The 26,773-nt window shown below is 38.8% G+C and overlaps 1 protein-coding gene across 2 annotated transcripts; it reads left to right on the forward strand.

The window, feature by feature from the left end:
- The first annotated feature begins 1,349 nt into the window (after positions 1 to 1,349).
- Positions 1,350 to 26,773, forward strand: KIF27 (kinesin family member 27). 2 transcript variants are annotated; one of them, XM_075411002.1, is made up of 17 exons: positions 1,350 to 1,660; positions 3,674 to 3,874; positions 5,217 to 6,181; positions 11,460 to 11,603; positions 13,967 to 14,173; positions 14,727 to 14,902; positions 15,280 to 15,413; positions 15,954 to 16,109; positions 17,156 to 17,361; positions 18,219 to 18,416; positions 18,769 to 18,879; positions 19,906 to 20,082; positions 20,705 to 20,920; positions 21,942 to 22,148; positions 22,991 to 23,189; positions 23,653 to 23,817; positions 25,515 to 26,773. In XM_075411002.1, exons 1-17 carry the CDS (start codon positions 1,351 to 1,353, stop codon positions 25,976 to 25,978), a joined length of 4,236 nt encoding a protein of 1,411 aa, XP_075267117.1. In that variant the 5' UTR covers position 1,350; the 3' UTR covers positions 25,979 to 26,773. The 2 variants fall into 2 exon arrangements, with proteins under 2 accessions (XP_075267117.1, XP_075267118.1); XM_075411003.1 differs by having other exon boundaries at positions 11,463 to 11,603.

The following is a 26,773-nucleotide window of genomic DNA, read 5'->3' on the forward strand; positions in this document are numbered from 1 at the left end:
CTTTAAATATAATTTTAAAAGGGAGGGGGGAATGTCAGCACTGTAAAACAGTAATTACTAGGGGATAAAAATAATACACCTGGGTAAATAAAAACAGAAACCGATCAAAATGTGTTTTGAATCTGAAGTTAGTAGGTTTATGTAGCTGTTTCTGGTCGCTGTGTCCGGTATGGTACGAGTCTGATTTCCGTCTTGTGCTTTGCGTGTCTGTTTTACTTCTGCTCAATTACTAAAATGGGGCTTTTCTTGTTTTGACTTTGGACCGCTTCTCCGCTCTGGATGGCCAAGTTCTCAAACTAAGTGGAATAAAATGAAATACAAAAGCTCTTCTCTTTGCAACCACAAGACAACCAGTGTTCAAAGCTGTTGGTTTTCCACAAACTTGAATTTTGGGGGCTTAGCTGAGGAGTTGTGCCTGTTTGGTGATTCAGCTTTCTTAAAGGCAAAGTGCAAGCTGGAAGTTCAGCAGACTTTCCCTTGCATTGCACAGATTCTTAGAAGTAGTAAAAAGAAAAAAAAAAAGATGTGTTTGAGATCCATCAGCACCTGTGAGGGTGTTGGAATGTTCATGAAAGACAGCTGTAAAGAAAGGCTATTCCTTGATATTTACAGTTGTGCTACTCTACAGTGCTGATGTTGTAAGAATGAATATGTAGGGAGCAGTATAAGGAACCATGGTTGCTAAAACAATTAATAAAAAATAATTACATATGTGCCTAAAGGTGCAGATTAAAATCAGGAATGCTTTATGTGCAGTAATTAGATGCATTCAAAATCACACCTCCTTTGTAGGCCACACAACTGTGCTCTCTGTTCTTGTTGAGTTGCAAATGCTTGGTGCTTCGTGAATGAAGAGGGTTTTGAAAGACGTGTGCGTATATACATATCATTTTTGGAGAAAAAAGGTTTTGTTTGACTAATTTATGTTGCCTGTGCAGCGTGAATGCAGGAATATGAAAATGAGAGGATTCATTGTTAAGCATATGCTTTATCAACAGTATTTATGATATTGTTGCTTCATATGGCTGTGTTCAAACAAAATCAGGCAACTTTCAGATATGAGGTTAAATCTGCTAGCTTGGAAGTTAATAGAGGCAAAATTAATTTATGAATTGATTTAACAGTTATTAATATATCTGCTTTTATATCAGGTACTTTTCAAGAGTGTAATGTTGCTTATGTATCCTTTAGGAAATGTCAACTTTCTACTTCAGCGAGAAATTAATTCTTATTTGGTACGTAATGTGGAAAACTTCTTTTCTTGGTTGCAGACAACTGCGAATGAGGTGAACGCTGGAGTGGTAACAGATTCCCTGTTGACTGTGTGAATACGGAGTGGGGAGCACAAGGATGGAGTCTGGCATGGAGGAGATCCCAGTTAAAGTTGCAGTTCGAATCAGACCTCTGCTTTCCAAGGAAGTACTTCATAACCACCAAGTGTGCGTGAGATTAGTCCCAAACACACAACAAATTATCATCGGGAAAGACCGTGTCTTCACTTTTGATTTTGTGTTTGGCAAAAACTCAACCCAAGAAGAAGTTTATGCTGTTTGCATTAAGCCTCTTCTAGTGTCTTTGACTGAGGGATACAATGCTACAGTGTTTGCATATGGACAGACAGGTTCTGGGAAGACGTACACCATCGGAGGTGGCCACATTGGTAGGTTGTAGAAAGTTTGGGATTTTTTTCTAAAACTGGTGAACAGTGTATTTGTGCAACATAAGTATTTAATACATAGCAGATGATGCTGCAGAATTTTTAAGGGCTAGTGAAAAAAGATACGGAAAAAAGAAATGCTTCCAAAGTTTATGTGATAATTGAACTGTTCTAAAAACAAATTCTCCATAAATTAGACTATACGAAACATATCTAAGAAAAAAACAATTTGTAAAATGTCCTTTCTCATCCCCTATTTTAAGATGCAGCTTAAACTAGAATTTCTTCCTGAAATGGAGTGTTTTGGAGATTCTTGCTACGTTTATTTTACCTTGAAAATGTCTGCTTTAGGCAGTTAATTGTTTGCTTGCAAACTCTTTGGTTCATACATAGAAATGTATGATTAAAGTCTTCCAAATGGATATCAATAGATTATTGTAAATTTCTTGGTAGGTATTAAAATCCTCCTTTTATTTAGAGTCATAGAATCATTTAGATTGGAAAAGATGCTCAAAATCATTGAGTCCAACCGTTAACCTAGCACTGCAAAGTCCACCACTAAACCATGTCCCTAAGCACCACATCTACACTTCTTTTAAATACCTCCAGGGATGGTGACTTCACCACTTCCCTGGGCAGCCTCTTCAGTGCTCAACAACCCTTTTAGTGCAGAAATTATTCCTAATATCCAATCTAAACCTCCCCTGATGCAACTTGAGGCCATTGCCTCTCATCCTATCACTAGTGACTTGGGAGAAGGGACCAGCACCTGCCTCACTACAACCTCCTTTCAGGTAGTTGTAGAGGGTAATAAGGTCTCCCATCAGCCTCCTCTTCTCCAGACTAAACAGCCCCAGTTCCCTCAGCTGCTCCTCACAGGACCTGTTCTCCAGACCCTTCACCAGCCTCGTTGCCCTGCTCTGGACACACTCCAGCACCTCAATGTCTTTCTTGTAATGAGGGGCCCAAAACTGAATACAGGACTCGAGGTGTGGTCTCACCAGGGCTGAGTACAGGGGCACGATCACCTCCCTACTCCTGCTGGCCACACTATTCCTGATAGAAGCCAGGATGCTGTTGGCCTTCTTGGTCACCTGGGCACACTGCTGGCTCATGTTCAGCCGGCTGTCAACCAACACCCCAAGATCCTTTTCCGCCAGGCAGCTTTCCAGCCACTCCTCCCCAAGCCCATAGCATTGCATGGGGTTGTTGTGACCAAAGTGCAGGACCTGGCATTTGGCCTTGTTAGATGTCATACAGTGGGCCTCTTAATTGAGCTTACTGTTATAACTTCACTTGTCTTTCCTCTACGAGTAGTTATTTAATGTTCTTGTAAGTACCATTGCTAGCCAAATTCTTTAGGTAATAGATGTCATAATCTAAGGCTGTTCATAACTCAGCAATTTTAGTTTTGTATTTACTGAATTCATAGTTAGATGTGAGGAACCCTTTTTTTTTGGTAAAAGTAGTTGTTGGTATCCTCTCAAAGACAAACAGTTTGTTACCATATTCTTGAATACAGAACACAAATTATTTATGGAAGCACTGTCCTATGTTGAATATTAAAACCAAAACCAGAGTTTAGCATTATATTCCATATCTACTTTGAAAAAATAGGAAATTACTGTAAATGCTGGTCATAAGACTTGCCTCGCTAAGTTACTAATGGTCTTTGCAGTATAGTTTCTCAAACCTGTGCAATGTCGTTGCCAACCATCACGAGTAGGAATAAAAAAGAGGAGTATAGATTTAGAGTAGACTCCATATTTTTCATAACTTTCATGACTATAACATTATGCAATTTAGAACTTAACTTTGAATCCTATTAATGGATGCAAACAAATATTCTGAACCCCAGAAGAACAAGTATTTATGAAAATCCTTGGGAACACTGAGCTCTTCAGATTCCTTCGTATCTTGAGTAGCAAATCTCACAGACTTCTCTTAATCTTCAGTCTTTGTAATTTGTGCAGCAGAAAGACTGCAATTTCTGTGACACCTTTGCTTATATTTTAGCATCTGTTGCAGAGGATGAAAAGGGCATAATCCCACGGGCTATCCAGGAATTATTTCAACATATTTCTGAAAACCCTAACGTTGACTTCCAAGTGAAAGTATCTTATATAGAGGTTTATAAAGAAGAACTTCGAGATTTGTTGGAGTTGGAGACCTCTGTGAAAGAATTACATATCCGAGAAGATGAAAAGGGAAATACAGGTAGAATTTCAGCTATAAAATTTGGTGTGTTTGGTTTCAGTTGTGTGCCCAAGTTATTCTCACCTTCTCTTGAAAGAGCTAATTCATTACTACCACTAGGAAAAAGTAACATTTTCAGAATATAAACTCAGTTCAGCTGATTTGAAGCAACTTTGGGTTTGCATGCCTGTGATCAATATAGATGTTCCATCAGAAATGGCAACAAATAATAAAGTAGAAATACAGTTATTACTTCTTCAGATTCTGTCCAGGAACACAATAGTGTGTGATTATTCACTTGAGTAAGTATCTCAAGGTTAAACCTTTGGTTCTCCCTTCAAAATTATCATTGTTAAACCACTTATACTGTAAATATCTGGCCCCCTTTCACTATGAAATGAGTGGAAGAGAACATTTCATTAAGAGTAGCATCTGATATTTTTTGGAAGCTTTGAAATTAACACTTATCCTATAGTTCTCCTGTCCACTACATGAAAACACTAGAAGAATCCACTGCGGAGATACTTTATTCTGAAACTGTATAATTTGATGGGTTTTTTTTCTTTTCTTTATTCTTTAGATTCTAATTGTTGTGTTTGTTCTAGTATTAATATAGTGTTGCATTGAGCTGGCATGGTTTTCTTGTCTGTAGCTGGAAGAAGGCACTAATTTAGCACAAATCTTGCAGACAATATCGTTGCTTCATTAGGACCCCACAATATATTTTAAACTATATCTCTTCTTCAGTACAGTTTGAGTCAGCTCCAGTTGATTGTACTGGGACATTTTCCGTCCTTCATTAAAACACAGGACAAAAAATACGCTTGGTAGGAGTACTTGGTAGACATACACTTCCACATTGATAGATTAATAATAGATACCGGTCCAAAAGGCCCAACTACGTGAGCTATATAGGCTAGGAATTCTGTTCTCACCATAGGCTAGGAATCATTTCTACTACAAACTATTTTATTTTTAGTCTTTTTTTTTTTTTCTTGTTAAACTGGCATAATATCCTTTGAGCTGACTTTGCTCATACTTTCTCTGGATAGCACTAGTTTGCAAATTGCATATGGCAATGTGTAAATGAGTGTATTGTGTTTAAGACATTGTTTCAAATGCTGTGACACAATACACCCATATATTAAATATCTGCAGGTTTCAGATGTGTTGTGCCTCATGCTTTTCACATATCGATGTGTTGTTTTTCTATAGCTATATGCTATGACCTCATAATAATGCAGGCTTGTATGTTTCTCTGATTTGTGTTTATATTTTGACTGTTCCTAATTGCTGTAAACATTTGCTGAAGAGTTTAGAAATAATTGAATTATTCTTACTTTCTTTGGTTTGATGTTTTAAGTGATTATCGGTGCTAAGGAATTCCAAGTAGAATGTGCAGATGAAGTGATAAGCCTGTTAGAAAGCGGCAATGCAGCTCGTCACACAGGAACAACACAAATGAATGAGCACTCTAGTCGATCTCACGCCATTTTTACTATCAGTATTTGTCAGAAACAGGCTGCAGAGTCTCAAAAAAATACTGATGCTGCACAGGATTCATCTTGGAAACCAGTCCAGGTGGTTGCTTCAAAGTTTCATTTTGTGGATTTGGCAGGATCAGAGAGGGTGACAAAGACTGGAAATACTGGTGAACGCTTCAAAGAATCAATTCAGATCAATAGTGGTCTGTTGGCCTTGGGAAATGTCATCAGTGCCCTTGGAGACCCAAAAAGAAAAAGTGTACATATTCCATACAGGGATGCTAAAATCACTCGTATTCTGAAAGACTCCCTTGGAGGAAATGCCAAAACCTTGATGATAACATGTATAAGTCCATCATCATCAGACTTTGACGAATCTTTAAATTCACTCAAATATGCCAACAGAGCCAAAAACATTAGAAATAAACCAGTTGTAAATTACAACCCCGATCAAGACCGGATTGATGAAATGGAACTTGAAATTAGATTGCTTCGAAAAGCTTTGCAGAACCAGCAAGTCAGTAATCAGTGTCCACACGACTTAAATCAAGAAAGAACGCGTATCAGTTCACTTGAGGAGCAGCTCACCCAGCTTCAGGTTCAATATTTCAGTTACAGAAATTGTGTAGATGAAGCCTTTCTATTTCTGGTTGATCTGAATGATGATGTTAGCTTAAAAAGAAGTCAGCGGGACAGGTTGCAGAGCTGGATCGCTATGGTAGAGGAAGTAAGAAGGGAAGCTCTCACCATGCAGCAGACTGACACAGGGACTGGCACTGGTACCAGCCAAGAGCCACATCACATCACAATTCTTCAGCTAAAGAGGGAACTAAAGAAATGCCAGGTATTTAATTATACGTTGTTTATTTAAATAACTGTGTGATAGAGGAGTCTGCTAAAACTCCAATTTCAAAACATGTAAAACTGTTACATGTACCTGTACTTAATTTGACAATTTAAATCTAATTCACAATCTTGTATAATTTCGTTTGTCTAATCCCTGGGACACAGCTTTATTTTAATGGATGATTGACTAGACAGTCATCTTAATCATGATAAGAGACAGTAGAGTAATGCTATATTTTGGCTAATCAGTTTCAAGATGACTCTGTGAGGCTGAGCTGTTTTATCTGTTAGATTTTTGGTTTTAGCTATGCTACTGTGCTGCGTCCGGCTGGCTGGAGTTAATTTTTTTCATAGCAGCTCGTAAGGTGCTGTGGTTTAGATTTGTGACCAATACAATGCTTATAATGCCCCAGTGTTTCAGGTCTTGCTGAACAGTGTTCGCACAGTGTCAAGGCCGCCTCTGTTTCTCCCTCTGCCACCCCAGTAAAGAGCTTGGGGGGTGCAGCCTGTGGCGGGGGTGGGGAGGGAACAATCAGACAGATGACCCAAACCAACCAGAGAGATATTTCATGCCATATGGCGTGCTCAGCACTAAAAAGGAAGAGGAGGAAGGCTTGGGTACATTCACCATCTTTTGCTCAGGAGCTGGCTGGGCGTAAGTGGGAGGCGGTGAGCGATTGGTTTTACATTAATTGCCTTTGCGTTACATGTTTTCTTTCTCTTTTCTTCCACTTCACCTTCACTTACTGAACGATTTCTATCTCAACCACCCACAAGGTTTCTTGCTTTTACTCTTCCTTTGCTCTTCCCCTGTCCCACTGGGATTGTGGAGGGTAAGCGAGTGAGTGGCTGTGTGTGCTTAGCTGCCTGCTGGGGTTAACCCACAACTGTTTTCAGTTGTCCTCTAAAGTCAGAAATTGTTTTGAATCCTGCAAATAAATTAGTCTGTCAGAAGCATTACAGATATAACTACAATCCAGATATTTTCACAGATATTGGTGTACTTACAGATAACCCGTGGGCTACGTTTTGCACCTTAGATTTAATATTATCTAATACTATGTATGTAGTATACTAGTCTATCTAATACTATGAAGCTGCAAGTATCTCATCTATTATCATTTAATAATTTCCTAACCTGTGTTTCTTCAGCAATGTTCTCATGAAGAACTCCTGCATTTCCTTTTCATTATCATGCCTTTAGCAAACTCAGTTTCCAAACTACTTGCAGATTTCTCTGCCTCATCACTTCTCCAACATTTGCTTTTGTGTTATATATCAACTTTCTGATTTTTGGTGCCATCATTTGGTTTTCTAACTGAGGTGAGAATTTCAAAACAAAACACGGGATTCTTAGCATGCAGATATCCCGTGAGGATCCTGTCATGCTGGTAGCTCTGATTAGCTTTCTCAGAGAGCAGATAACAGTGCAAGATAATGACCTGTGTGGGGAAGGGCTCTCAGCCTTCTCACGCATTACAATGTCTCCTCATAGCACTGATGCACAATCAAATAAATACTTATTTTTGGGAACATCCCCATATTTTGGATGTATTGAATTAAAATGTTGACTACGAATAATAAAACATCAAAAATAATGCAGTTCAGTGTGCAATAGACAAAGCCTCAAATGAAAATTAATTTTGTAACTTAAAATACCTGTACGCTACTTTGAAACTGAGTGAAGTTCTGACGTAAGATAAGCAGCTTGGAAAAACTACCCTGAGTCTGTCTTGTAGAAGGAGGCAGTACTCCAACAAGTTAGAATATTATAACATTAACCTATTTTCACTTTGCACACCAAAACTGTGATAAGTCTGTAGATTGTTACCAGGCAATTGCATATACAAATTCTGTCTTCTCTTTGTTCTCAATCAAGCTAAATCACAGCTTTTTTCTTACTTCTTGATTTTCTTTTGTAGCTTATTTTCATATAGAATCATAGATTGGAAAAGACCTCTAAGATCATCAAGTCCAACCCAACACCACCATGCCTGCTAAACCATGTCCTGAAGTGCTACATCTACACTTTTTTTAAACACCTCCAGGGATGGTGACTCCATCACCTCCCTGGGCAGCCTGTTCCAATGTCTGACCACTCTTTCAATAAAGAAATTTTTCCTAATATCCAATCTAAACCTCCCCTGACGCAACTTGAGGCCATTGCCTGTCGCCCTATTGCTAGTTGCCTGGGAGAAGAGACCAACCCCCGCCTCACTACAATCTCCTTTCAGGTAGTTGTAGAGAGCAATAAGGTCTCCCATCAGCCTCCTCTTCTCCAGACTAAACAGCCCCAGTTTCCTTAGCTGCTCCTCATAGGACTTGTTCTCCAGACCCCTCACCAGCCTCGTTGCCCTTCTCTGGACGCTCTCTAGCACCTCAGAGGGGCCCAAAACTGAACACAGTACTCCAGGTGCGTCCTCACCAGTGCCGAGTACAGGGGCACGATCACCTCCCTACCCCTGCTGGCTACACTATTCCTGATAGAAGCCAGGATGCTGTTGGCCTTCTTGGCCACCTGGGCACGCTGCTGGCTCATGTTCAGCCGGCTGTCAACCAACACCCCAAGATCCTTTTCTGCCAGGCAACTCTCCAGCCATGCTTCCCCAAGCGTGTAGCACTGCATGGGGTTGTTGTGACCAAAGTGCAGGACCTGGCACTTGGCCTTGTTGAACCTCATACAGCTGGCCTCAGCCCATCGATCCAGCCTGTCCAGATCCCTCTGCAGAGCCTTCCTACCCTCGAGCCGACTGACACTCCCACCCAGCTTTGTGTCATTTGCAAACTTGCTGAGGGAGCACTCAACGCCCTCATCCAGATCATTGACAAAAATGTTAAACAAGACTTGCCCCAAAACTGAGCCCTGGGGAACACTGCTCATGACTGGTCGCCAGCTGGATTTAACTCCATTCACCACCACTCTCTGGGCTTGGTCATTCAGCCAGTTCTTTATCCAGCAAAGAGTACACCCATCCAAACCACAAGTAGCCAGTTTCTCTAGGAGGATGCTGTGGAAAACAGTGTCAAAGGCCTTACTAACATCCAGGTAGATGATGTCCACAGCCTTTCCCTCATCCAGTAGGCGGGTCACCCGGTCATAGAAGGAGATCAGGTTGGTCAAGCAGGATCTGCCTTTCATGAACCCGTGCTGGCTGGGTCTGATCCCCTGGTTGTCCTTCACATGCCTGGTGAGTGCACTCAGGAAGAATTGCTCCATAATCTTCCCCAGCACTGAGGTCAGGCTGACAGGCCTGTAGTTTCCGAGATCCTCCTTCCAGCCGCTCTTGTGGAGGAGAGATTTTAAACCTCTGCTTCCCAGGTTCAAAACAGTATAAGCGCTGAGTTTAAACTTAAATTTCCCCAGATGAGTATGTCATCCGTAGCTAGGAGATGGTTAGGGAGAGGGTGAAATAAATGAGACAGTACAGACTCTAGAGCAGGGGTTGCATATGGACAGATCTAATAGCTAATAGTGGACTGGACCTGTTCATGTGTGTACATGCATATTTCTTTGCTAACAGATATGATTGCCTGAATAATGCTTACACAAAAATACTGGCGTAGTGGGTTAGCCATAGCTAACAGCCAGACTCCCACTCAGCCACTCATTCACCCGTCCATCAGCAGGACTCAGGGACAGAAGACAGGAAGAACAGGAATGAGAAGCCTGTGGGCTGAGATAAAGACAGAGAAATTGCTTACCTAAAAAACAGTCTTGAATTGGAGAAAAATTATTTAATCTATTGCCAGATAAAAAATATATTAATTACTCATTTGGGCAGTAGGGAACAAAAAGACAAACACTAAAACACCACCTTTCCTCCCCTGCCTTTTCCAGGCTTATCTTCGCTCCTTCACTCCATACTCCTCTTCCTCACTGCCAAGTGGTGCAGGGACATAGGGGCTGGTTTATGGTCAGTACATAGTGATTTCCCCCTGCTGCCCTTTCCTCTTTGCACCTTTCCTCTGATTTGGCATGGGCTCTGCATTGGCAGCAGTTCTTTCAGGAATATCCATCTGCTCCAGCACAAGTGTTCACCAGGCTGCAGTGTGGATATCTGCTCCTCCACCATGGAGCACCTCCTCCTTCTCCTCCTCCTGGTGTTCCCTCTGTTCTTTCTCACTCTTTTGGTTCCATCCTCTTCTGACTGTCTGGCATTTTGTGCCCTTTCTTAAAATACATTATCACAGAGTTCACCACCTTCTTGGCTGAGGGACTCAGCTGTTCCCTGCGATGGGTCCAGTGGAGTCACCTGGAACTGGCTGTGTTCAGCATGGGGAAGCCTTGATCTCTTCTCACAGACCCCTCCAGTCACCCCACCAAACCCGTGACACCTACAGCCAATGCAAATGAGCAAATATATTCTGATTTTAGTTATGTATGTTTAATACAATATGGACAATATGGCAGTTAGTTTTCTATCATGTCATCCTGCCCCACTCTGTCACCGTGCTAACATATCTGCAAGCTTCTTTTTTTCTGTAGTTGGCTCAACTCTGCATAATGATACAGCACCAGTGGGGGACAGGATACACTTCTGTCAGCTATGTTTATTAGAAACATTTGCATTGGTTCGTAGACTTTTGAAAAAGTTCTGTTCTCTAAAGAGACATCAGGTTCTTGAGTGCATTCTTAAAAGCTATTAAGAGTTGTCTTTTCTTGGAAGAAAGATGTAGGTAAGCAGTTGTACAGAAGTATCCAGTTTTAGAACAAGAAGACATGATGTTTCCATACTTTGTATTTGGCTTCTACAGGCTTTCTGGAAGAGTAATAACATTTGGGAGTCTCCTTCAACTGGTATTGGATTATTTATCCACAAGAACATGTGAAGAACCATTCTTATGGTTTCTTTAATCTTTAGGCTGTTACCCGAGTTGCAGAATGAGGGCAGTTGTCCTTATTATTTTCATTTGAGAAGTGTATTAATGATTGATGCTGAGATCTTGTGGCTACATCTCACAGCACACTAAAGAGAATAATTGGATTTATATATCTGTGTCAATGAAGTAGCTTTGGTTATGGGTACATTATTGGTTTTGGAGGAAAGAAACTTGTCAGATGAAAATCAATAGATGAAACAGAAGTAAAGAAATAAGTGGTAGAAACCACAGATAACCACTTAGACAATTCACCATACATACCTTAAAACTTTGCAGTTCTGATCACATCTTGTAACAACAAATGAGGTTTCGGGGTTTGGGTTTTTCTTCATTTTCCAGCGGTAAGAATAACAATGTCCCCTCTTCCTCAGCTTAACTTTTCTTTTATTATCTAGCAGGCTTTAGTTATGGATGAAGAAGTATTTAGCCAGAAGGATCATGAACTGCAGATACTGCAGAATCAGATAAAGACATTACTACAGGAAAATGAAGAACAACTGGAATCTTTAAAGGAGGCTCAAGAAACACATAAGTTACAGGTATTTTTCCTCTAGTACACATTACATATATCTGTATTGAACCATCCTTCCATTGTATGAATGCATTCATTATTTCAAGACACGTCCCTCAGGATTGTTTTGGACATAACTACCTGTCAATCTTATGGGCATTTTGCTTGAATTAGAGCTGTATCACTTAGTCAGTCGAGTTCTTCTTGTGGATGAAGCACAATCGTGTATTTCCTGAAGTTTGTATATCAGCCTAGCTGTGCCACAGTGTTCCTGTATAAAGTGAAGCAAATCATTCACCCTCTCCATGCTTCCTAAAGCACAATACACCCCCCTCTCCCCAAACGTATGTTATTGCTAAGTAGTCTCAGAACAATTAATGAATTAGTATTTGAAAGGCCTTTAAAGGTTCTTTAGAATCTAAAAAATACTATAAAGTTCCTATAGAATGCTTTAATCGAAAGGTACTTTGTTACAGCTTTATTAAGAATTAGAGTATCGTTCCCTTTTGACTTTATAAGACAGAATTTCATCCTAATTTTCTGAGCATTTACTATTAGAGATAACTGGGTGACATAGTGGAAACACTTCTTGCCTCCTTCCTTCTCTAGATCTTGTGCTTGCAAACGCAATTATGATCGGTAGTAAGTGAACATTTCAAGATCCAGGAGCCCGTAAATAGAATAGTTAATATTCTCCTGGTGTTGCCTGTCATGTGGATGATAGATAAATTATCTGACTTCTTGAAAGAGAAAACCGTAAGCATAGCTAGATAGTACTCTTCTCCTTATTCTACTTTTTCTCCTTTTTCCTCTTCTTTGCTGATGGCTTGGGGAGAGTCAGTGAATGAAAGGTAAGTATACTAGTCATCATCTTTTTCTTCGCTCTGTCACTTTCTTTCTTTTCTGTCACCTCTGGCTAAATTGTTTTGTTGGTTGTTTTTTTTTTCCTAACCTGTAAAGCATAGTCTCAACGTATTACACTGAGATAATGCTTATATAAATTCTGGAGGATAGAAGGTATAGGTAATGAAGAGAAGCGGTCAGCGTGTTGGTAAAAGATTGTGATTGTTTCAATGTCAGAGACAGGAGGGAAGCTTGAGAGGTCTTAGGCACCATTTTGGTACTTAAACCACTAAACTGCCACTTTTATTTTAAAACATATAAAATAGGTAGAATAATGAAAGCAAACACTTCTGTCAAATATTTTAAGTTATATTCACAGGAATATGTAATATAGTGATACGTGATAGAATAAGAACTTTAAAAGTAGCATGTACTAGACAGATATTAAATGTTTATACACATATGTATTTATGTAAAAGCTGGTGCACTGTGGGGTTGTATGTACAAGAGTATCAGGGACAAAGAGTCTTAAAAGGGTTAAATAATAGCTTCAAGGTGGATCAGTTAGCCTTTACTGCTTCCAAAATCATAACCAATATGGTATTCATATATATATATATATTCTGTTTCCTTTGACACAGGAATATTATGTGTTGTATTCCAACAGAATGTGAATTTGCAAGGCGTTGTCTGTCTGTGTTTGGAAGGCACTTGCAGTCTAAGGAAACAGGATATAAAGAATGAATAAAAATGTATTATTCAAAGTAGGAGAATGCAAAATATGTTTCATTGAATACTTTTGGTTGATTGTTGCTAGCTATTCTTCAACTTTTCTGCTGTTGCTACGCCAGATTTTAAAGGTACTTTGAAAAAAATTGAAAGGAATAGAGGGAGCTGAAAATGGATATTATCTTGGCCCTATGGATGAATCAGTTTAGGTAAGATTAGTAGTTTCGAACAATGTACAGAAACTGCTGTAGGAGAGGCAGGTAAGTAAGTTCTCCAGGCTAGCTTTACCCAACAAAGTTCAGGCTGGGTAGAAGAAAAAGAAGTAGTCCATACAAGGGATCCTGGGATCATGTACATGTTTATGTTTATTAATACAAATAATCTTTAAAGTGGAACTGCTGGAAGAGGAAGAGGAAGCCTGTATACGTGTTTAATTAATTACACTCAGACAATGTGTTTCATTTGAACATTTTTGTTGAATTCTCATTCTATGTCTCCATAAACACCCATATAAAGTAAGCACGCGCTGGTAAGTGTGTCATCTACTTCTCTCTAGATGCCTAGATAAGCTAACGTAACTTTCCTGAGATAGGTCTCTCTGAACAAAAATGTGTCTAAAATTTATTTGGGTTGGGGTGTGTATGTTAGATTGATGATCTCAGAATTTTCAGTTTGTTGCAGAATTTGCCTGTGCGCTGCAGAATTACCTAGGGTCAGTGCTTACAAGGTTCATGACCTATGTAAGGAATTTAGAAATAGTGAATGTGATACAGAGCTCATGATCAGCAACAGTTTTGCTTTGGTTTTTTTCCCCATGAGAATGAGAAGATGGTGGAACAGCAAGTGCTTATTGATCAGCTAAAAGAAAAATTAGAGAAATTTACAGATGTGAAAACTTTGGACTTCTCAAGTGCTTGTGCCGATGGGACAGCTGTTCTGGTATCTGCAAGGAGGCCTTACAGCGTCCCACTCACAAAGACTCTGCTACGCTCCCTTCACCCACCTTCAGGGACAGAGACCGGAAAGGTAAGGTCTACCAAAATGTTACATTTTTTTGTCCCTTTGTAATGGTTATAGTTCAGTTATTAAACTTGACATGACAAATTATGGTGGCTTTCTCAGATGCTGTTTAGCTTCCCACTGAAGACTCTGAAAAATTACTTTTTAATGTCTTGCAACCTATGCTATACCACAATTGTCCAAAATGCTCAGGCTTAAAATTACCACTTACAAGTGCTAAAGCTGTAGTCTTTTGTAGTGTTTTCCTGGGGTTTTTGAGGGTTCAAATATGGAGCATTATCAAAAATGAATGATTATTCTTACTGATATATTGAATATGGTGGATAATGAATTGCTAACAGTGCCTTCTTTCACATTTGGAACAAGTGCTTTAAGCTCTGGTAAAACCTTTTGTTACAAAGTTATTCAGAGTTACTATAGAAAACCTCTGTAATTTTGCTTGCAAGCTCAGGTGATGGCATAGTTTTAAACTGAAATATTTTTAAAATATCGCTAAAGAATTGCTAAATTGTTGCAAGTGGTTTTACCCATCACTTTTTTTGTGTGTGCTTTTTGACAGGTGTATACCAGCCCCCATGCCTTCTCCCTGGCCCGGGTGATGGCAGAATTCCGTGCTCGCAGCCAGATGATACTAAGCAACATAGAAGATCAGGATAAAGTCCTTCACTGCCACCTCTCTGATCAGAGTGATGAAGAGGAAGAAAATACAGGCAGCAAAAAGAAAACTTCATTTAAGTAATTTTTTTTTGTTATTCCTTAATTTTTGTTACAGACAAATGTAGCAAAGGTAGTACTACTGCCTAATCCTGCCATAATATGAGACCATATGTGGTGTTACTTGTGGTAAACTTATGGGACCAACTGCACATATTACAAAATAAGTTTAATAAACATAGGTTTATAAGTTAATAAAGACTGCATAATCCTTATTTTGGGGCCAGAGTCTACCATGAAGGTTGGAGGTGGAGGCGGGGGGAGTAGATGGAAAAGAAGGTACAAATGCTTATAAGAGTTTGGGATTCTGCCCTGTTAAGATCATGTCCTTTGCGTGAAGCTTAAAGAAAAAAATCCCTGTGTGTTTGGAATGTAGCATGTTTTTCATTCTTCCTTAGGCACTCCATAAACCGAACATGGACAAGAAAACAGGCTTCTCTGTGCTTTCTTCCTGATCAAAGAGACGTGAAGTGTCAAGTAGACAAGTCTGGTTTATCCAACAAGTCTGTGCTACAGGCTGACACAACCACAGGTAAAACAGAAGTCATGAGAGCAAATCTTACTGCAGTCGCAGAATATGCAAGAATGTCTTTGGCACATGTAATTATTTTTCTCAGAAAAATATGTGTATTTGACACAAATATTTTTTGGGTTATAGTTCAGCATAGACTTTTGACATTCTGTTCTTCTTCCTGTTTCTGAAACTCATGTCAGCGACCTTAATGTTTAAATAATATTTATTAGCCAGAAAGCACTTCACACATCAGATATAAATCTTTAGTACTGCTTCAACAGAAGAAAATAGATGCTATTACCTTACCAGAGATACACTGAAACAGTTTCAGGAATATTTTTCCTCCCACTTAGGGTCTTCAAATGCTAGTGCATACCATCCTTTCTTTTCCTGTTTAGACACAGGGCAGGGAAAAGACTCTTTGCACTGTTCTCTCCTTTTGATTATTTTACTTTGTATGGAAAAAACTCCACACACACAATGTTACAGAGCACTATCTTTTGGATACAGAGTGTATTCCAGATTTTTTATGTCCATATTGCTTTGCTTTCTTTCAAGGTGAAGAGATTGACAGCCTCCAAAAAAGTCATGTTTTTAACATGCAGAAGTTAAAGAATTCAGAGTTGAGACTCACTGAGGCCGAGCAAAAAATGAGAGAACTTGCACTTAATATCAAAATGAAAGAGGAACTTATTAAGGAATTAGTAAGAACAGGTAAGTGGCCACTGTAGGGAAAGTTGGAATGAAGAAGTTCAGAAACAAAAGGGACAAAAATTGTGAAGTCTTGCATGTCTTAGTTTTTATGTAATTATCTCATGCAAGAATATTATTAATACCTTAAAGATTCATAACTTTCATTAATTACTTGCTATGGTTGCACTGAAAGCTGTAAATTTTGATTATAGCCTACTCTGCTATGATACACAGATATGTTTGTTAAATACTTTTTGTGGTTTGCTGCTTATTGCTTTTATCCACCAATAGTGTAATTTTTCATGTATGCTCAGTGCTACTGATCACTTCGTGGACAGGTGTTCATCACATGGTGTCTGGGATAGGAGAGAAGATACATAACTGTGCTGGGAATGTAAGCATTCCCAGCACTGCAATAGAGAAGCAGGAGTCAGAAGAGGATGAGGGAAAAGGTCAGTGTCCCTGTTAGCCTACACCCTTTACACATCTGTCCTGGTACATATGTGCCTTATGATGACATTAAGGATCTCTTTGCTCAGCCCCTTCCGTTGCAGTCTTCTCTTGTGCAGACCTTCTCTTGAGGTTGTCCTTTGGCACTGAGAAAGATTCTGTGCCCCCAAAAATAGTACTTTGAGAAAGATTGCCCAAACAGGGCAAGTCAGAGAGTAGAAACACAATCCAAAGTTGTTTATGGATTATTAAGCTGAAAGTTGAGTAATAAATAAGTGGCATATTCTTCTGAAAAAAAGCAAAATTTATGAAATAGAGGAGAGCCACTTTGGCAAAAACTACAGTAGGCAGAAGAATTTCACTTTATTTGGCGCTCAGATGGCACTTTATTTCGTGACATCAGGTGACTCGTTAAGAATACAGATTTAAGACTCCTTCCTTTATGTCTATTTCAGAGTTAGAAAGGAATTGTATGTTTCTTTAGGGTTGGAAAATGTCTCAGAAATTATTAGTTTAGCCAGAATGAAGTAAATAATGATTCAGTTACAGAGTCAAGTATTACATTTCAACTGATTTATCCTGCTGGTTTTAAACTATTTGGATATGGTGTCTTTAAGGTAAAGATGCTCAGTCTGTAAGCAGGCAATATTCTCTGAAGGTAGCTAAACTGGAGCAAGAATCTGAGCAGGCGAAAATGGAACTGGCTGAAACACAAAAGCGGCTTCAGGAGCTGGAGAGTAAGGAGCTGAGAGACATTCCTGAGAAAGCCAAGTTACAAAAGGAGTTCCGGAAGAAGATGGATGCAGCTAAGTTGAAAGTTCAGGTATTTATGAGCTGACCATTAAGATTTGCAAATCTCTGTCTCACTATCACCTTTGAACCTTAGCAGTCTGCTGTAAAACTCTCACCAGTTTTATACACTGGAAGCTGCTTGGACTGAAGTAGCTAATGAGAAACTTAATACTGTTATACTCAGAATGCTATGTAACATATATATGGTTAGATACATACAGTATTTTCCTGGTAGATGTGAAACCAAGAAAGAAGCAGGTAATATGAGATGCTCATACACCATTGAATGTAGTACCATGAAAGAACTTACACCAGGAGACTATTACAAATTTATTACCTGCCATAAATAAAAATGGAGGTTTTATGAAAATACTGTCTACATTCAGGCTCTAAGCAAATCACTGTGATGGTTTGCAAGACCAAGCCCAGTCATATTTGTTTGGCATTGACCTTCTAATTCTAAGTTCTGCTATATGTAAGTTTAAATTCTGTGTAGGGCCAGTTTAGGTGCTCTGTGCCTCTTGGTCCTAGAATGGTGGGTCAGACAAACACCATACAGAAAGAGGTAGCTGCCTTATTGACTTGAGCTCAGGACCAGTCTTCTGGCACCATTATGTCTCTGCACATTTTCCACAGCTGTGATTTCTCTAAGATTTTATTACTTCCATTGTATTGCCAGGCATGAACTGTATCTTGATTGAGATTAATTCTGCCTGTGCTGACTTTACCAGATAGCTCAGAAACCACAGAAATAATGAGTGATTTTTGGGGCAGAAGTTAGTAAGTCTTGCTGACTCTAAGAATTCAGTGAAATAAAAAATGAAGTTGAGTCATATTTTAGGTTTAAGTTTCCCTGCTATTAAGCTGAAATTTGCCATGAACCTTCAGACCTTACAGAAGAAGCAGCAAGACACTAAGAATCTGGCTTCGTTATCTAACCAAAGTGAGAGACAAGCAACAGAACTTGAGCATAATGTGGCTCAGATGAAGCATCAGCAGACCCAGCTACAGAAAAGACTATCTGAAGAGAGTGAAAAAAAGAAGCAAGTAGAAGCAGAGATTCAGCGGGACCAGCAACAAATTAAAGTAGGATTCTTCCTGTTTCTTTATGGCAAAGATGAGATGAGCCAGTTCTGCCTCTGCTTCCCCAAAGACAATAAACTGTACTGCCAGGCTTTCCATAGTTTTAAGTAATGACTTTCTTGACAAATGCAATGAAGAAACTGTCTATAAAAATTTTCACAGAAATCTTTGGTTTGCCTTTCTCTTTAGCTTTTTTCAATTTTACTTTATTATGTGATGTCTAGCTCTGAATTGCAAGTTCACATGTAAATGTAGGGTATTTCACATTATATACTTGTGTGCATTGTGACATTAAATGCATTTTAAAACGAGATAGACTGAAGCAGGAAGAATGGGGCTTTTTGTTTGTTTATAGGAACTTCAACTAAAGATGGAGCAACAACAGAAGATCCTTAAACTTAAGGATAAAGAGATTGCTGCATTTAAAAAGAAGAAAAATAACTCGGGAACTTCACAGAAACTACAGGTAGCTAGTCTATTCTGAACCTGTGTGTGCCCTGAAAAAAAATTCTTTCTTCATCCCTAGTCATCTGTGTGAAGTGTTTGGAAGATGAGTATTCCATCATAGTTTTGTCTTCTTTTTACTATAGCAAAAATTGGGAGTGTAGTCTAGCAGCTCTTGTACTCTTTTTGAATGAAGGACAGGAGAGGCTGTAATGTCTTTTGTTTCTATGATTTGGCGAAGATGCTGATTCACAGACCTGAGAATTCAACAGGTTTGGTTGTCTGGTAGGTTTGAGGGTGATCCTGATGAGCTCCATTACAAACATTCCATGATTTGTTCGTTTTTTTGTTTTCTCCATACTAAATAAATAAATGTCAGAGGTGTATGGTTTTGGCTGTTCTTAACAGGGTTAGAAAAGTAGGTGTCCTGTGCAGCAGTGCCTCCTACATTGTTTCAGATGTGGACACTGGAATGTGACAGTTTCATGAGTTACCCAAAGTCTTGAAAGGTGAAAAGAAATTTTAAAAGTTAAATAAAGACAACTTTTGAGCCTTATCAGGAATATATCCACTGATACATCGTGGCTTCAGAATAAATTTAGAATGGACTGTGTTAGTAGGATCAGAGCTCTCATTTACTGTCTGTCTTTCAGTATTATAATTTCTTGTCTCTTAATGTTTTTCCACAAATAGCTGGTCTTGGGCCATTGTAATGCAATGAGAATGGGCTAGCCGAATTCTTGTAGTACCTTCCAAACCTAGCTGCTATGATTATATAGAAGATGTTCTTAGAAAAAGAATACACTTCATTAGAGGCCAGTGATACCACTTTGTTTCTCCAAGATGTAGGAATGTAACATTGCTGAGCCTCTTTTAAGTCAGTCTATTATTCTGAGTCAAGATTCTGTTGCAGAATTAATGTTAACATTAGAAATGTTGATTTCTTCTACAGTTCTATTAGTTATTCTAAAAAAGGAAAAACATAACCATAAAATTCTGACCCAAAAAGTTGTGGTTAATGCTCTCTGGATGTCTATTTAAACTTTAGAAATTGGAAGAGCAAAAGAAATGGCTTGATGAAGAAATGGAAAGAATTCTCCAACAGCACCAACAGTTAGCAGAACTAGAAGAAGATTTAAAGAAAAGAGAAGCCATTGTAGCCAAAAAAGAAGCATTATTGCAAGAGAAGAGCCACCTGGAAATCAAGAAACTGAGATCTAGCCAGGTGATTCAAGACAAAATGCAAAACTTCCAACAGTTATAGTGCTGACTGAAAGACTGGGAAGGGGGAAGGCAGGCAGAGAGCAGAAGAGGGTCAAGCCATGTGAGCTGTGTCTCTACCACTGCCCTGAAGTTATTGTGTGGCTTAGGCAAATCACCATTTACAATGTGAATAACACAGAATAATAATTTTTATTCGCTTTTTCTCCCTAAAATTGCAACAACAAAACAAAACAACTCTGACCTGTGGACTTCTGTTATTGCAAAGCATTAAATAATATAAAAATGACTCAGTCCCTTTGCAAACCAGAGAACATGACAGGGAAACATTTTGCAGTATTTATTTTTCAGTAGCAAAAGTGAATAGAAATTGAAGTATGATCGTCACTTATACTGACTAGCCCCTTTGATTTTTTCAATGTAGAAAACTGCATGTTGAGCGTTCTTGTTTTCTTTTGTCTTTGAGTAAATAGCAAATTTTATAGTAGCTGTCTACTTGAAATAAATGGGGTCCCGCTGCAAGAAGCAGGCAAGTCTTTCACTGCAGAATGTGATGGTCTCATCTACATTTTTTTAATGGAAGGAGTATCTCAGTTTTATATCCATGGTTGCTGTGGTTTTTTTAGGCTTTAAACAAAGACAGTATGAAATTGTCTACACGCTTAAGTATGGTGGATCAGGAACTGTGTCATAAAGGTATGCAGCTTCAGGGCAGCACCGCTGAAGATCAGACAGACATTTTGGAAAAAATTCAGGTTCTGCAGATGGAAAGGGATCAGCTGCTCAGACGAAGAAATAGTGTGGATGAGAAACTGAAAGATGGTAAAGTGTTGTCAACTGAAGTAAGTAAGCACCTCTGAGATAAATATAGGTTTTAGGTAGTGTTGTATAATGAAGGATTCCAGTCAGAACCTAAAATGTCTCCAAATACTAGATAAGCTAGAACCAAGGAACTGAGGTGGGGTACTTTTGTTAAGAGAAATGTTAAAGTAGTAGTGCAACAGCACTACTTACGTACCAGTGAACAAAGTTTACGTTCAGAGGAACTTAATTCGGCTAGTACCATAACAAACTCCACTGGACTAAGGATCATATAATCAGACATAAGGGAACTAGAAGTTGATCAGTTTATCATAGGCAGATATTTTAATGTCAGCACATAGAACAAGGCAATGTGCTTGCATAGTAATGCCCCTTGATTTTTTTCATAGGGTTTTCTGAAAAAGCAGACTTCATCTGGAGGCCTCCATGTTTTCACAGTGAAAATAAGTCACATTACCTGGATGGTCCACACTTGAGTTAATCAGTATGATTACCCTGAAGATATAATAAATTAATATAAAATGCACAGGTTATTTTTAGGTCTTTAGAAGCAGTATGTGGCTGAGGTGATAGCGTGCCAGAAAGAATCCTGCTTGCCTCACTCCTCAAAATCTTCTGACGTGCTTCAGGCCATGGATTTCTGCCACTTCCCTACACAAGTGATGGTCACCAAACTCCTTACTGACCTGATTTATTCATTAATCCAACAGGAAACTAGCACAACTTAAAAAATAATAGCAGCAGTCAGACTGTGGGGAGGATGACGGAAGGATAAAAAGGGAAACATGACTTCTGTTTCTGTCATGGACTGATTGATTGACCTGTGTATCATGGGAAGGGTACTATGGCAGAAAAAGGACAAGTGTTCTAGATTTGTGCTTTAACTCTTATTTTTCCCATTCTATTCTCTGCACTACTACTAGTTTGTCTTGCCCTTAAGTTTAGTTTTAGTCTTGAGGATGAAGTTGAAGAATGTCTTACGCATAGAAAGTTTAATTCTACACTTTTTTTTTTAAAGATCTCACTCGTGTTTCTTTGTAGGAAGAACATGTCCTTTTCCAGCTGGAAGAAGGAATTGAAGCCCTGGAGGCTGCTATTGATTACAAGAATGAAAGTATTCAGAATCGCCAGCACTTGCTTAAGTCATCTTCTCAGATTCTTTCACAGAGCGAGAATAATGTAATAGGAAAACTAGTTTCCCTGTCTGCTGCTGAGCTCAGAGCTATCCTCTTCAAATATTTCAACAAGGTTCGTTCTAACAAATAGTATTTTATCCTATTTTATCCTTATCCTATTTAGGTACTATTCTAGATAATGAAATTAAATTAAATAAATATCAAGAAATAAAAATAAATTTAACAAGCTTTTGGTGAAAACCTCTTCAGGTTACATACATCTGCTATTAATTCAGATATTTTTAATTTTTACATTAACCTAAATAGGATACTTGTGTGTTAGGTTTGTAAATCTTGTTTTGGAGTCATTAGCTTAAAAAGTGCTGCAAATCTGGAAATTTCCTTGCTCCTTTCCAGTGCTCTGTGTTGGTAACTTTTAGAGCAGCAACATATTTAAATAGTTGTGTCGCACTGAAATTCTTCCCAGCTGCAGGCTTCATGAAGCTCAGGCTAGTATTCCTATTTTTTTCCTAAATCCAGTATAAACTCTTTTTGCATACAACTGCCTGCAGTATGTACAGCCAAGTATTGAAGAATCATACTGATATCTGGAAACACAAAAATGAAATGCTTTAGGACATGGTGTATCTTTGTGACCTTGGGTGAACCTTGGGTGATTTTGTGAACAAGTTGTCTGTGGGATGAAAGTTGGACGTTTTCCAGAATCAGGAAAATACTGTTGTTTCTGTTTAAATTCTGCACGGGGTATTAAAAAAATCCAGTAGTCCATGTGATCAAAATGTACAGAGCTCCTTTCTAGAGTGTGAACTTTTAGCAGTGGGCAAGTCTGTTTCCAATATAAGCTTACGGCTTATAGAAACCATTGCTTTTGTATGCTTTAATCTATTCAGCAGAAGGGTAAAAGCCTTTATGAAAACGGTTTGATAAATCAAAAGAAGTGTGTTTCTTTCTTAGATTGTTGGCCTACGTGAGTCTGAACGTAAGTTACAACTGCAGATTGAAGAACAGGAAATGAAGGTCATAGACCAGGAAAACATAATACGTGAATTAAAGTCTGCACTTGAACACGTCAAGTTGCAGTGTGACAGGCAGCTGACCCTACAACACACAGAGCACGAGAAAAAACTACAGTTAATACTGCATCATTTCAAAGGTACTTGCTTCTTGGGGGGGGATTGTAAAGCAAGTATTCTCTTCAGTCTCTGCTGAGTAATACTATATTCCTATTAAAAAAAAAAAAAGGTTCAGAGATGTATTTTGGCTGTCACTAATTCTGACGTTGTGTAGGATGCTGAGCATCAGACACATGGTGTCTGTATGAACGGAAAACTGAATATTTTTTTAAACCACTATCAGAATTGTTGTATTTTCATACTGAATTTGCTGATACTGGAAAGTTTAAATATACTAGTCCTGCTGATCTTGATCTTCTAAATACTCCTATTAAAGCTGACAAGTGGGGTTGGCGTGGCGTTTTTGATCCTGTGTCATACTAGTGAAAATGTACACACTGCAAGCAAAGTGTCAGCAAGATATAAGACATATTCTGTCTCGTTGGACATTTTGATTTTTAGCACAAAGATATTTGGTTCTCAAACTAGTTTTACTTGTCCTAGGACAAGATAGTGAAGGTATTGCAGAAACCTTGAAAGGGTATGAAATAAAAGTCCAGCAACTGGAAAAAGACTTATTCTTCTATAAGAAAACCAGCAGAGAGCTGAAGAAGAAATTGAAGGGCCTCTTTGGAGAGTCGTCCCATCAATTACTGGCATCCACTAAATGTAAGTGTATTATCTTAAAATATGTATGCAGTTGTCAGTAGACCATTGGAAAGGTGGTGAACACACAGAAATGTATCAGATAGACATAAAAATCATATTCTTACTGAACTAACTGTTCTCCAGGAATACATTACACCTCTCCACCAGTTTCAAAGAAGAGACAACATTTGGTTTGTAGCTGTAGCAGTGGTATACCAGTGGTTTAAATTCTTGTACTGTTTTCTGTGGATTGTAACCTATTTTCAGCATCTACAACCTCAAACAGTTGTCGTTAAGAAAAAGGAATTTTGATGCCTGAAGGGGCTGAGTGACATTGTAACTAACAGCTTTGTCATATGCCATCTTTTGGATAGGTTGCTTCCAGCACTTGGTTTTATAAAAGTAAGTTAGTGGGAGATTGTCAGTGAAGAATTCCATACTTTCAGTTGCTAACTTACTTAAGTTACTTACTTACTAAGGCTAAAAGAGAGGATTTATACACTTTAAAAAAAAAAAAAAGCACTTTCTAATGCGATTCTGTGCTTTGACACAAAAAACACACAAACAAAAAAACCCGTACAAACCAACAAAAACCAAACCAACAACCAACTACTACTGTAAGTTTTTAATTGTTCCATGTCTTTCTTGCCAGAACCCAAACCTGCAACAGAGCTATTCAGGTGTAGGAGAAAAGAAGTTTCAATTTCTGTCACTGTTTTGGTTGTCTCTCACCTCTGGGTGCCACCACCAATACCTCCCACGCCCAATAGAGCCCTGCTGTCCCTGTGTTTCTTCCCAAGGCGCAGCAGGACAAGGACAGGTTCCTCCTCCCAGCGGGCGCTTCTGTTTCTTTCCACTCGGGCAGTGCCATGCTTTCCTAACACCTAGATGCTGATCACACACCTGCTGCTCCCAGAGTGAATAAAAGCTCAGCCCTTGCCCTCTGGGCAGGATAATGAGCCAGCACATTCATTACTACAAAGTACACTGTCAAACTGTACGTGAATATTCTAGAGGTTTGATTGTAAATAAGCGTGGGAAAGACTGTTCTGTGTCTGGTATACAAAGAAGCACGTCATTCAGGACATGTATCCATGTGGGGAAACACCCATCCCAGCCAAAGTGTAGCAAGGAGAAAGAAGGGAGAAGATCCCTGGGAATTTCCAACTTTTTCAAATATCTGTGTTCGTAAGTTTTGTAAGAAATACTCTGTATTGTTATTTTTCTTTTGAATACATTTTGAGGCATGCTGCAGTACAAGGTAATAAAAACACTTTATAATTTGTTGCTGAGTTTTAAAAATAATAAAAGCCCTGTATGTACCTTACAGTCAAATTTGCAGGATGTGTTTTGTGTTACTGCTGACTCTGAATGTTACTGCTAACTCTGAATATATGAATAACTTTGTGTTTCACTGTCATGGTTCAGCTGTTTTAAAACTGTCTAACTGGGATACAATACACATTAGAAGAGTGAGGCTTCCATTTACCCGCACCTTGTCAGAGGAAATTAACAGCTAATACCTCTGATGTTTTTGTAGATGACAAACTTTTTTAACAGAAAGGACAAAATGTGAGGTGCTGATAATTTTTTACCACATTCACACTACAGGTTACTGATGCTGTGGAACTGCATTGACTAACTAATATTTTTTGATGGCGGGCTCTGAGAAGAGTTGTAACTTTTAGGTATTTATCTCCTGATAAATTTCATTTTAGATAACAGTGCTGGTGACAAGGCATCCAATCAAGATGAGGCAGAAGTTGCTTCTGAAGAATTCAAGTTGGCGCTTAACCCTGACACCACCAGTCAAACAGGGAAAGTAAAAGACACAGACAGAAGAAGTATTGTAAGAGCACGGCAGAATTCATACAAGCTTGAAGAAGATGTTCCAGAATTTGGGTGCAACAAAGAATGTTTGTCGAGCACTAGTGATGACAAAACAGGAGCAGCTGAAGCTGAGCCTTCAAAATCTCATGCTCAGCTACCTTCTGTCATCCAAAGAAAAGAGACTGTAACACAGTTTCAGGGAGTAACTCCAGTAAAACTGTCTCGCCGAGAGCTACGTCATATTCCTCCTTCTGAATTGTCTTTGAGACGCTCAGGCCTTGGAGCTTCTGTCAGTTTTGTTGCTCCAGATTCCACTGAAATGGACAAAAAGCCCAGTGTCACTAAGATATAGCTACTCTTCCTTGCATGTTTAATAGCTACTGAAGCAGCTGCATTACATTTCTTTGTTCATGTTCTTGTTAAGTATCAACACTGGATAAATGAGTGTTTTCTAGTTCTTATTGCTCACTACCAAGTCGTCAGAGGTGTTATGCTCACAGAGTTTCAGCAAATCTGAGAAGGATTTTAATTAACACAGTTTCTAAGAACTTTCTTTCAAAGGCATTTTAACATTGAAGAAACGATTTACATTGGGTTTTTTTGCAGTAACTTAAAAATACATGTTTTTTCAAAAATTGCACTGTGAAGTGCACTGCACTTGTGTAACTTAGGTGTCCTAGAACAATATTGTACTTCACTTTCTTGGGTCAGAAACAAACGATTTAATTTATTTGGATATATAGCTAGAAAATTTAGTTGCCAGACTGTCACCTAGTATTGGTAATGACTGGCTCTTGTATGCTTTTTATCTAAAAACATTTTATATGAGCCATGATTGAGATCAAAATCAGTACCTAAAGATAAATTTGTTCCTCATGGTGCCGTGAAAAGCCAGAGCAGAAGACTCAATAGCCGGCAGACTGCTAAGCAGGTATTCTTTATTACGGCACCGGGCACACGGGGGATCTCTCCTCCAAACGTGTGCACCGAAAGGACACACTTACTAGGTATATATGCTACGTTAATGTACACATTCATTACATTTGCAGGAAATGCTTCTCATTGTTTTACTATGAGTAGAACTCATTTGTATACGGTAATGTCCGTCACGCATGTTTGTTTGTTTGTTTGGCGTCTCTTGGTGATC

The sequence above is a fragment of the Opisthocomus hoazin genome, chromosome Z, assembly GCF_030867145.1.
Source record: "Opisthocomus hoazin isolate bOpiHoa1 chromosome Z, bOpiHoa1.hap1, whole genome shotgun sequence".
Classification (NCBI taxonomy): Eukaryota; Metazoa; Chordata; class Aves; order Opisthocomiformes; family Opisthocomidae; genus Opisthocomus; species Opisthocomus hoazin.